This window comes from Hydra vulgaris, chromosome 08 (genome assembly GCF_038396675.1).
Source record: "Hydra vulgaris chromosome 08, alternate assembly HydraT2T_AEP".
Lineage (NCBI taxonomy): Eukaryota > Metazoa > Cnidaria > Hydrozoa > Anthoathecata > Hydridae > Hydra > Hydra vulgaris.
In genome coordinates, this window is record NC_088927.1 from 20,580,664 (window position 1) to 20,592,727 (window position 12,064).

The following is a 12,064-nucleotide window of genomic DNA, read 5'->3' on the forward strand; positions in this document are numbered from 1 at the left end:
TCACAATTATAATAGCAAAATTTAAAAAAATGCAATTAAAATAGATCAAGGTATCAAATTCATTTGTTCAAATTTTAATTGAAAACAATGCTCAGAATGAAATAAGTTGAATAATTATGATTAAACATTTATAAAATATAAAAATATTCCTTCTATGAATATAACCAACCAAAAAAAAATTTCGTTTCAATGATATATATGTATCTAAAAAAATTTTTCTACTTATGTGGAACATTAATTTGCTTGAATAAATTAACTTAGAAAACTGTGCAAGCTTAGAGTTGCCTTAAACTTTTGTTTTCTTAGTTTTCAATATCGCAAAAATGGTGTATTAAACTTTTTCCTGCCTAACACCCTGTTGTTTCCCACCTCACATTGTATTAAGCACCTGAGAGTAACTTGATAGTAATGAAACTGAAATAGCTTTGATTAAATCAAATTGTTCCTTTGGTTGTTGCTGACTTGCTTTTTCTGTTTTCTTAGTAATTTTACAAAATGTGCTACAGCATGTTTTATATAATGGAGTATTTATTGTTTTATTTAGTTAGGCATTTAACAGTTTGTAAAATTGAGCCTAAAAGGTAATTCATAGTCAGAATGTAATAATCATTAGAATATCATAACAGATATTGACAATCTAACTGTGTTTTTTTACCTAAAAAAATTTTAAAGAAAATAGTTCTCACAGTCATAAACAAAGGACTTCCAGTTAGGCAACATACTGCAATAGTGATAAGTTTTATTGCTAATTCAGGAGGTGATATTTCTAATTTTGCACTATCTTTTTTAATTGTATTTAAAGTTGTGGAAGAAGTTGTGAATAAAGGAAGAGAAATGATTGTAAAACATACTGATCACTTGCACTCAAAATATAGAACAACTCAGAAGTTGATGTCTGATAAATTTTGGAAAATTTTCCCACCCATCTTGAGCTTATTAAGACTCATTCCCCCTCCCCCGTTTATTAAATTTTACTCAGATGCGGAGTCCGAAAAAGGAGTCCGTTTTGAACCTTTTTTTCTTTTAATTTTTCATAATTCCAGTTTTATAAGTAAAAAATCAAGTAAATTTGACCCCCTTTTTTCTGTTCCCTTTTTATTTCTGTTTAAGAAAAGACCACTCTCCAGTTCTTTGTAACAGCTCTTAATAAGCTATTCAGGACAACATTTAAATTAAAAAAAAAAGTCAAGCATCAGCATTTTTGTAATTAAACTCACCCTAGTAAAATTGCAATAAAGGTCAAAATTAAAGGTGTTATGTTTATTTTTAAATATCTTAAGTTGTTTTATTGGATTTATTGCCTCAAAATATGTAAGTCACATACACATTTTCAGCTTTCCATTGCACGCAAAACAGAAATAAAGATCCAAGATAAAAATTTATAATGCTTTTTTGATGCAGAGTTTTTAAAGAGAGCATTTAGAATGTTGAAAAAGAATGAAAAATGCTTAAACATTATTTAAACAATTAGTTTATATTACCCAATTTTTGGATCTAAACCCTGTAAATTTTTTTATTTGTTTTTAATATTTTTAGTTATATTTTTTCTTGCCACAAAAAATCTGAAAAATAACTGGAGAAAAGCAAAAACTGAACTTTGTCAAAGATATATGACATTTTCAAGAAATTACTATAAATTATTATCAAATACAATAAAAATAACATAGCAGTTTAAAAATTAACTTAAAAAATACAATATTTTTCAAGGTATCAAAGATACAAGTTATATTGACTTAAGTTGTCATATTTCACAATATTACTGCCGTTTTGCTTGTACTTCTTCTATTTTAGGTTTTTCAAACATTGATTTCATAGGAACTATATGTTTATGTTCAGAATTTAAAAATAGTCGTCACTTTGAGTACAGTTAAATCTTGAATAGAGACTTTTCGGGTGAAGGAACTTAACTTTAGCATCTTCTTTCAGGTTGTAGCCCTCAGAATTAGGGTCAGCAATTGGTTTTAGTTACAATGCTAATCCACCACTTATCATCATAGACTTCTACTACTTAACCCCCTAAAGTAACAGGATCAGTTTAGAAAATATCTTACTCCTTTTTTTTGTGGGTCTTTTTAATTACTTTAATTATATTTTATTATACTATTGTAATCTGATATAAATAAGACATTGTAAGGTTTTAAAAATCTTGTTTTGTTATTATTCCTTAAGAAATTGTATAAATCTCGATAATAAGTTCTGATCTCTGAACTTTGGCTCTTTGTTAGTATCAGATTATTATTTGTATTGCATTTCCATTTCCCTGGTTTCAATCTTTTCCAATTACTCATTTGCTGTTTCCCAATTAATCATTTAATTTAACTTTTTTTCATGTTTAGATAGCTCAACTATTGATTGCTTCAGAGGCAGATGTTAATATACAAGATAGAAACACTTCTGCAAGCCCCCTTCATAGAGCTGCTTCATTGTAAGCAATAGTTTTTGTGGGTTTTTTGCTTTGTGCAAAAAATAACTCTAAGCCATTAATTAAAAAATGTATACATTGTTATATAAAAAGAGTGTACAGTATATATATGCAGTAAACTGTTTATACTTGACCCACTACTTGAGTTTCTATTTTGGATATCTACATGGGAACAATATCCTTTGAGAACAACTTTTGTTCTCAATTGATATTGCCATTTTGAATTAATCTTTAAAATAAATAAAAACACAGATAATAAATAAAAATAATAAATATATAATTATAAATGAAGAGTTTCAATTTATCATGTGTATACATCAAAATATTTTCAATGATTGCAATCTTTCTTTTTTTTAAAAATGGTACAGTGATTGTTATTTAAATTTTCTTTTGCTACAGTAACTAATACTGTTGTAAAGAATTTCAATTATTTTATTCTTTGAAATTTTATTTAAAACAAAATAAACCACAAAAGTTTTCATTAAATTTCAAATAAAATAATTAAAATTGAACCCAAAAATTATTAAAAAGAAAAAGAAATTAAAAAAAAGAAATAATAAAAAAAAAAAAATGTCAACAATGTCAGATTAGAAAAAAGTATTATTTTGTTATTTCTACAAACTCTTAAAGTTGTGAAATGTATGATTTTGTTCACTAACAGTTACTGTGATCTGATGTTTATAAACAACTTTTTGTAAAGATATATGATTGTTTATGATCTTTAATTAATCTTGAGATTATTTGAACCACTGGTTAGTTATTTGTAAAATTGCTCTTATATGGTTTTGTCACATGAGTTTTATAACCTATGTGACTTGATATATTTAAAATAAATTACATTATTTTTAATTCAAAAAAATGTCTGCATAAAGGTTTGTGCCTAAGGAGTCCAAATGAGGCCATATATGCAAGATTTCCATATGGATGTATAGTGGCTTACTGGCATGTATGTTTTTGTCATCAACATAATTCCAGGCAGTTAGTATAATTTTTGGTTTATAGCCCAGTCAAATTAGATTTTGACCTGGAAAAAATTAGGCGCAAACTGAAAATTGCTGGAAATGTTCTGCATGCACTCCTTATTCATATTAGAAAAATTGGTCGAATTGGATTAAAACTTTATCTGAAATCCAAGATGGTGTTTAAAATATCATTTGTAACATCTGAGCCTGTAGATCACCTAGAAATATGATTCTTGTGTCTTGTATTATATTTGTGAGGTCAAGGAATTCATTTCCGACATTTTTAGTTTTATAAAAAAACAAAATGGTTCTCAAAATCCAAGATAGTGGCCAGTCTGAAATGCCTAATATCTCACCTTGTTGATCAATTTGAAGTATGGTTTTTGCATTTAGTATTATGTTCTTTAGGTCAAGAAATTAATTAAAATTTTTTTTTTGTGTGTGATCGAACGAAATGATTGTCAATATCCAAGATGACTGCCCAAACAGCATCCGAACTAAAATATGAAAGTTTTTATATCACTAGGAAAACAATTCTTGTGTCTTGTATAATATCATTGGGAATGAAAAGATTTAACGAGTTGATAATGATTTTTCAATAACTGCTTCATACATCTCGGTATAAAGTAATCATTTAACCCACCAGTATACCAGTCTTAAACAAGTTTGCTTGGCGGAAAATGTTATTGTATATACAAATATCAAATAAAGAAACCTGAAACTTCTAACTATATCACACTGTTTATAGAATAATAGCTTAACTACACGTAGGTCAAAATGTTACAAAAATATCATAGTCATGTTTACTCTTTATGCAAGTTGTCTTCGTTTTTAGCAGAACAAGGAGGCACAAGAGAATTTTTTATCAAATCACTTGAAAAATCAACTTTTATAATCAAAAAGATTTTTCAGGATTGGGCTACCTGCTATACGTGTTATACTCTCCCTTGATATTTTGTTTGGTTCATGGAAAACCAGACAGTGACCTGTAATTGGGTGAACTATGTGTTGATTTCGAATTGTATTAACATTGAAACCAAAATGAAAGATATCTTTCCTTCTACCAATTCACCATTGTTGTTTTATGTAATTTTTAAAGGATCCTGGCAATACCCTTTAGTTAATACATAATGCTATTATAAAAAGTTGGACAAGTTCAACAGAATTAACTGTGATCTTTAACCTTCATGAGTTTGCCAAGTAATAGCCATATTACTTTTCTCATTTTTTGAAAAATTTTTAGATCTTGATTCAGTAGAAAAAAGGCAATGAGAAAGATACTTTAAAAATGTTTCTTTTAGCCATGTAAATTGAACATCATTTTTTATCAGAATGGGGTTTCAAAAAGAATTGTTTTTTAATATACAAAAGTTTGTATTTCAAACATTTAGCCAATTAAAAAATCATGAAAATGATTGCAAAATTGTGCTGTCCTAACAGTATCTGATGGTTTATTGATTTCTAATGCATTACTACATAAGTTACTTACAACTTGTTTAGCTAAACAAACATTTATTGTTGTTAATGGGTTATTTTGATGTGCTCAACAGTTAGCTTAACACATGCATGCAATTGACATTTTAAATTTATAAGCTTTTTAAAATAATTTATAATTTATAAGCTTTTTAAATATTTATGCTACTGATCCCAAAACAAGTTCATAAATGGAGAAATCTGACTTTTATAAGCTCCTGACATTATTTGAACTAAATCACTTTCAATATTTTTACTGATAGCTCACTGAGTGCTCAATCTCCTGCTTATTCAAAGCTAATTTGTTTTTTGTTTCTTTAATTTCCAGACGAACGCTCTGTAAGGTAATGGAGATGTATATATAATTGGAGCATTTAGTTTAGCAGGGAATCTAACTTAACTTTTTTTTGTTTTTAAATATATGATGTTACTTTTTTCAATGCTTTTGCTTTGAGAAAAGCAACTATTTTGCATCTACTCAATCAGCATAATACATGACTGTAATTGAAACTACTATCTGATTTAATGGAAACTCTCTTGTTGAAATAAAAATAAATCAAATTTTTTTAAAATACAATATTTAATGTAAGTGTTTGATTTTATTGTAGATACTGAGTGAGCTGAAAAAAATATTTACATATAATTAAAAAAAATTAAAGTAAAGCTTTATTTTTCATTCCTGACAAAACTTTCTAAAAAGAATATTTAAATCAAAGTCAAATAATACTTTTTACTCAAAAACCTTCTCTTTCAATAATTTTTTTCTATGAAACTCCTTAAGCTATGGCAGGTCTTTTCAATGTAGTCTGCTGAAATTCTGTTCTATGCTTTGACCATGGATGTCTTTAGTGTCTTAATATTGGGAAGAGGTTTGTTACATGCATCAGTTTAAAGTTTTGCTCAGATAGAATAGTCTAGTCGGTTGATGTCTGGTGAGTTTGGCAGCCATTTTCTTTGGTTTAAAATTTCTGATGTTTAACCTTAGCCATTCCTGTATTTTTTTTATATTTGGCATGGAGCCTTATCTTGGGTAAACACTACCTTGTCACAAGGGTTGAAAGTTTTAGGTATGTTTCTAAAGTTTTAGATATGTTTCTAGAATGTTTATGTTAGCAGTAGTGTCAAGTTTGACCCCTTTTCAAGCAAAACCAGGGGAATTTTTTTCTGCCTGAAAATATAATAGCAAAAACCATTATTTGACTAAAATGTATTGTCTTAAAACTGTGTCAGTATTAGTCAGGAATGTTATCACCATCCCATCTGACTAAAACCCTATCATTTTGATGGTTTGAGATCTTGTCCACTGTAAAAAGTTTTTTATCCTTTTTCTACTCTATTATTTCAAACAGTAAAATCAACCTGTCTTTTATAAGAAAATCAAGGATATGCTTGCATCTGTCCAACCTTTTTTGCATGTTAGCAGCAATGAGTAATGGTTTTAGCAGTTCAAGCTGATGACCTAGCTCCAACATCATCTTTTAAGAGTGTTCTCGTTGTTGTATTTCCCATGTTTATCCCCTTGGACATCTTGCTGATTGATCTCACAGGGTTTCAAGCAAGCCTGACTTTTCAGTTCTAATTGCTGTTGGTATACTTTTTTATCTTGGTATTCCACTGTCTTTTTTCTTTTTACATGACCACATGCCTGAAAACAAACTTAAACACAAAAAGCTGTTGCTCTACGAGGGTGGTCTGAAAAATTCCCAACCTCGTCGTGAAGATGGCAGCACTCGTAAATAAAAACAAGTGAAATTTGTTTGTTCATATGTTGGTAGTTATAAACCAAAGTTTCAGCCATTTTGAACGCGCAGTTGTTATGTAACAGTTGTTTGAGTGAGTTGATGTGAGTAATTTTGTAAAAATGGACAAAATCGAGTATCGAGCTGTCATTAAATATTTGTTCTTGAAAATCAAAGATACGCAAGTCAAAGGTGAGATGGGTTCTGTGTATGGGGACTCTGCACCATCATTTACCACATTGAAATTTTGGGCAGCTGAATTCAAACGTGGCTGTCAGAATTTTGGAGATGATGAACGTTTAGGATGTCCAAAAACTGCAACTACCGATGAAAACATCACCAAAGTTCACCAAATGGTGCCAGACAATCGCCGAATTAAAGTGAGAGAGATAGCAGAGGCTATGAACAAATCAAAAGAATGTGCTTGTCATATATTAAATGAAAATTTAGGCATGAGAAAGCTACTTTATGGGGAACTGGCTCCAAAAAAAGCAAAAACTGTTTTTTCAGCTGGAAAAGTAATGGCAACTGTTTTTTGGGATAGTCGTGGAGTTATTTTAATCGATTATCTTCAAAAAGGAAAAACCATTACAGCAGCATACTACGCATCATTGCTTGACAAGCTAAAGGAAGAACTGGTGGAAAAACAGCCACATTTGCAGAAAAAAACAACCTGTTTCACCAAGGCAATGCACCGTCTCTCACCTCAGCAGTTGCCATGGTGAAAATCCACAAAATACTGTTTGAAATGCTTGACCATCTGCCTTACTCACCAGATCTGGCCCCAAGCAACTTCTTTTTGTTCCCTCATTTAGAAATTGCGGAGGTCAGAGATTTTCATCAAATAAAGAGGCAATCACCTTCATGAACAATTATTTTGCAGAAAAAATTGCTGAGTACTATTTGGATGGGTTACAGAGACGGGAGCATCGCTGGGAAAAGTGTGTAGAGTTACAAGGAGATTATGCTAATAAAACAAGAAATAAATTTCGAAAAAATGTCTTTTATCTTTGATAGGTTGGAAACTTTTCAGATCACCCTCGTATGTACAGCCAGACTTCAGTAATTTATTGGGTGGAATTCTAACTCTTAGAAGTTTAATAATTTGTTCATGTCTTGAATTCATTTTTACATTTTTTTGAAAAAAAAGATTTTTTCTTTACAGATGTCTAATTGGCACTTTATCTATCTATAAAATTCAAAAAGTCTTGGAAGTTTTATCCCAGCTTTACCAAACCTATCCTAATTTAACGCAAATTTTTCATTTAATTTAGTTGGAAACTTTTCAGCTAACCCAGCACATAATAATTTTAGAAAGAAGATAAGACCATCAAAATAGATTTGATGCAGAAATATCACTTAAAATTTGAGACTAGCTTTAATTAGCAATAATTAATTAGAAAGTTTGATAAAATAATTAGTATTTGGTATCAAATTCCTTTATCAGGTTGTATATAAATTGTCTTATTATTTTTTGTTCAAATAATTTAAGAAGCCAAATCTAAAAGCCCTAAAAAGTGATGTGTATGATTTTTATCAAAAAAAGCATGAAAATGGAAAGCATGTTATTTTGAACCATTTTCCAAGGTGAAAGGCTACTCTAAAGCAATTTATAGTTGAATGTATGGTTACAATCAAGATAAGCCATGGGGTCGGAAACCTGGAAGTGGAAGAAGGCCTACCTTTAATACAAAAAATGACTGCATCAAATTAAGAAAAATGTTTAATCATTGAAGAGGTCCACTTTCAAAGACTGCTAGAAGGGTTGGTTGTAGTAAAAGCACTATCGAACAAATCTTAAAATGCATTAAAAAGCCTTTGTTGTAAAAGAAAAAAAAGATAAGGCAGAACTCCTAAATGGAGGCTTTAGGATCACCAAAAAGGTAGTCAACCTTATTCAAAATATCGTAACCAAATTTATTATTGACGATGAGTCTTACTTTAATTTGTCAAATAGCACGCTGACTGGTAATAATACATACTATTCAAATGATTGTATGACGTTGCAAAATTTGAAAAAAAAATTGTTTTTATGGATCTCCCCTCGAGGGGAGATCCATAAAAACAATTTACATTGTTCCTTCTGACCTAGCAAGAAACCAAGAGATCTATTTAAAAGAGTGTTTTTAAAAGTGTTTGCAACCTTTAATTAATAAACATTGAGACACTTAGTAAATCTTTTGGGTTAGCTTAGCAGCATTTACTATGCTAATTCAGCTTATTATTTAAATTATTAGACTTAGCTATTGATTTTAAAAGCATAAGATTACATTTATTTATAAAATTTTATTGCTTTTTTATTGCTCGAAGACCCTGTACATCTATTTACAACCAATTTACTAGACTCAAATATATTTAAGCAATTATATTCAATAAAATTATTTTTAAATATTTTTTAAACTAATTTATTTGAATATTTTTGAGTTACCAAGTATATCGATGAAAAAATATATAACTAATAAAATAAATAAATAAAATTGTATTAAATAATGTGAATAAAAATGTTTTTAAAATAAACCAGTCATTGCTCTCCTATGCAAACTGATATATAATATTATCTAATAATGTATAATTTTAAATAATAAAATGCATAAATGCATAACATTCACTATGCTATTTCAGTAACAAATTGGCTAAAAAATCAGAAGGTACCATTTGTTCAAATAAAAGACAACCCTAAAAAAAGGCATGTGTTGGTTGTGTCATAAAGTTTAAATTTTGTCACAACAGGGCTTAAACTCTCTGTCACAAGTTACAAACCATCAACCTGCTAACACAATTTAAGAACTAATATTTTTTATTAAAAAGTTGTTTGTGATTTGCAAAATGGTTTATATATAGGCTTAAACGCAATTACACTCTTTGGAATTAAAGCATCTCTGTTAGAAATGATGTTAGATTCTTTTTGTATACGTGAAATTTTTAATGATCTTATACTGTTATTATAAGATATCATATCTAATAGATAATGCTTTTCTAAAATAAAAAAGATGCTTTATTTCTATTTGAGTCTTTAAACTTAAATCTTCAACAGGATCTTAAAGAATAATGGCAATCAGACATTTCCTTCAAGAAGTATTAAAACTATCATTAGAAACTTTTTTTTATAAATATACAATATTGAAAATTGTTTATTATATACAATATTGAAACCTGTTTATGCCTTCTAGAAGCACTGCATCCCTAAATACAACAATTAGCACCAGGCATTCAAAGTATTGGATGAAGATTATAGTTAGAATATAATTTTAACAAGCTTTCCATAGATAAAGAGTCTACAAAAACTAGCTTTGTGTACTTGTGTACTTTGTTTTCTAAATGGTTTTTGTCATTAGATAAAAGTCATAAGATAGTCATAAGATAAAACCACTTGTCATTTTTAGACAAGCGGTTTTATCTTATGACTAAGGTCAAAAAAACTAGTTTTGTGTTTATAAAAAAATAAGCAACATTAAATACTTGATAAATTTTTAAAATACAATCTATTAAATACTTTATAAAATTATATTTTTCTTTTAAAATTTGATATAAAATGTTTCACACTCTAAAAGTATTTTAAAAATATTTATTAACTGTTTTTCGAATTTGATTTATTTTTGCTTTTACATGTTTTTCCTTGATAAAAATAAGATTTTTTTAATTTTAGAGGGAATATAAAAATTGTAAATCTATTATTAGACCATAATTGCAGAATAGATGTTCAAGATTCACAAGGAAACACACCATTGTATGTATTTTTTTTTTTGTAAGTTTTGTAGTTTTATAGTAGCCTCCTCGTCTGTAGTGGCCTTCATGGCCTTGGGGAGGTGAATTAAAAAAAAATAAAAATCAAAATAAAAGTATGACAATTCTTAATTGAGAAAAAATGTTTTAAACTTAAATATCACAACAATGGTTTGATGTTCTACCACAATTAGTGTGCAATATTGAACAGTTAATATTTTGTTATTAGTAGCCAAACAGTTAGCATCACTATACCTAAGATGTAACACCTTAGATTTCATGATGTTGACTGTTCAGTGTTAGGTAACTGTTAGTTACCTAACACTGTTTTGAATTTTGGAGTTATAGAGTTGAGAGAGGTTTATATCCACAATTAAGTAGCCTCCACATCTGAAGTGGCCTTCTTGGCCTTGGAGAGGTGAATTAACAATAAAAAACAAAATTTTAGAATTAGGATAGTTTTGGTTTGTTCATGTTTTTATAAATTTTAAAAGGTACTTATTTACATGTTGACATTTAGAAATTAATTCAGATTTTCTGTTTTGTAAATTCTAAATCCAAATGAGTAATAGTTTCACATTTTTCTTGTAACATCTTGTATACATTTTTTAGAAATGTTACTATAGGAAGGCACAGTTTTTGGAATAGACCAGTTTAATTTAAGATTAATATTTTTTCCTTTAGTTCCAAATATATTGTGACAACATAGTCTTCTGTATAATATTTTTTTATTAAAAGATTGTTTGTGGTTTGCATAACGTAATTTCCACTCGCCCTTGGTTAAATTGATATATTGTTTATCAAAGTTATTTTGTGAGGAAACAATGCCATTGTAAATAACATTTTTTGCTAAGCATTTTTTATTCATAGGGAATTCAATTTTTTGTTTGCAATTACAATTTAAATGTGACATCAAGAAATTTCACAATTTTTAAATTAATGTTAATTATTTTATATTATCAGCAAAAACCAAAATAATAGGGCCTAATTTTGTATTAGGGTTTAATTTATTAATTTGACTTCTTTTTAGAAATCATTACTTATATTTCGAAATTTTATTGTTTTAATCGAGTATAGTTCATCATTTTCAAAGTTTTCTAGGTTGGGAATAAATGGTGTAAGTATATAATTTGAATTTTATGTTTAGACACATTCTTCCTGATGAAACAACAAAAGGAGAAACAGCCTGTCAAAGAAAAAATTAGATTTTGTTTTAATTTTGTTAATAAGTATACTAGCAAAAAGCAACCCATAATACGGGTTATGGTTGGTCTGCTACATAATTTATAGTGACTGTTTTCCGCAATTTAAAGTTGCAAAACCTTAACTAATACCCTTTTAGAAAAACGCTTCAAATTGAAAAAATTAAATCATCTTTAATAATAAATAATAATAATAATAATAAATAATAATAATAAATGTTTGCTGTAATAATCAAGCAGCGAGTTGAGTATGGAGTTTAACAACAGTAGTTGTTAGACTAAACAGCTTTTACTTAAGGTTAAAATATAGTTAAATTGTTTTAAATCTGTCATAAGAGCTTTTGAAAATGTTAATAGATTTTGCATCTATAGTTGCATCTTGATTTAATTTTTTCCATTTTTCTGAAATCCTATTTGTAAAAAATTCATGTCTTGCTGTTGATCGTTTGACTAATTGTCTTCTAATACGCATGTTGTGACCACGAGTGATTGAGTTTGTTAGAAAATCTGGTGGATGATGCCAAATTACATTGTCATAACCAT

General features: G+C 28.3%; 1 protein-coding gene across 1 annotated transcript in view; it reads left to right on the forward strand.

Annotated features, from left to right (window-relative positions):
- The window catches only part of LOC136083115 (26S proteasome non-ATPase regulatory subunit 10-like), a 28,092-nt gene extending 16,568 nt beyond the window's left edge, over positions 1-11,524 (forward strand). Inside the window, exons 4-6 of the mRNA XM_065802524.1 lie at positions 2,337-2,425; positions 10,243-10,341; positions 11,467-11,524. Coding sequence (XP_065658596.1) covers positions 2,337-2,425; positions 10,243-10,341; positions 11,467-11,524 — 246 coding nt within the window. The remainder of the gene's footprint in view (positions 1-2,336; positions 2,426-10,242; positions 10,342-11,466) is intronic.
- Positions 11,525-12,064: the final 540 nt, after the last annotated feature.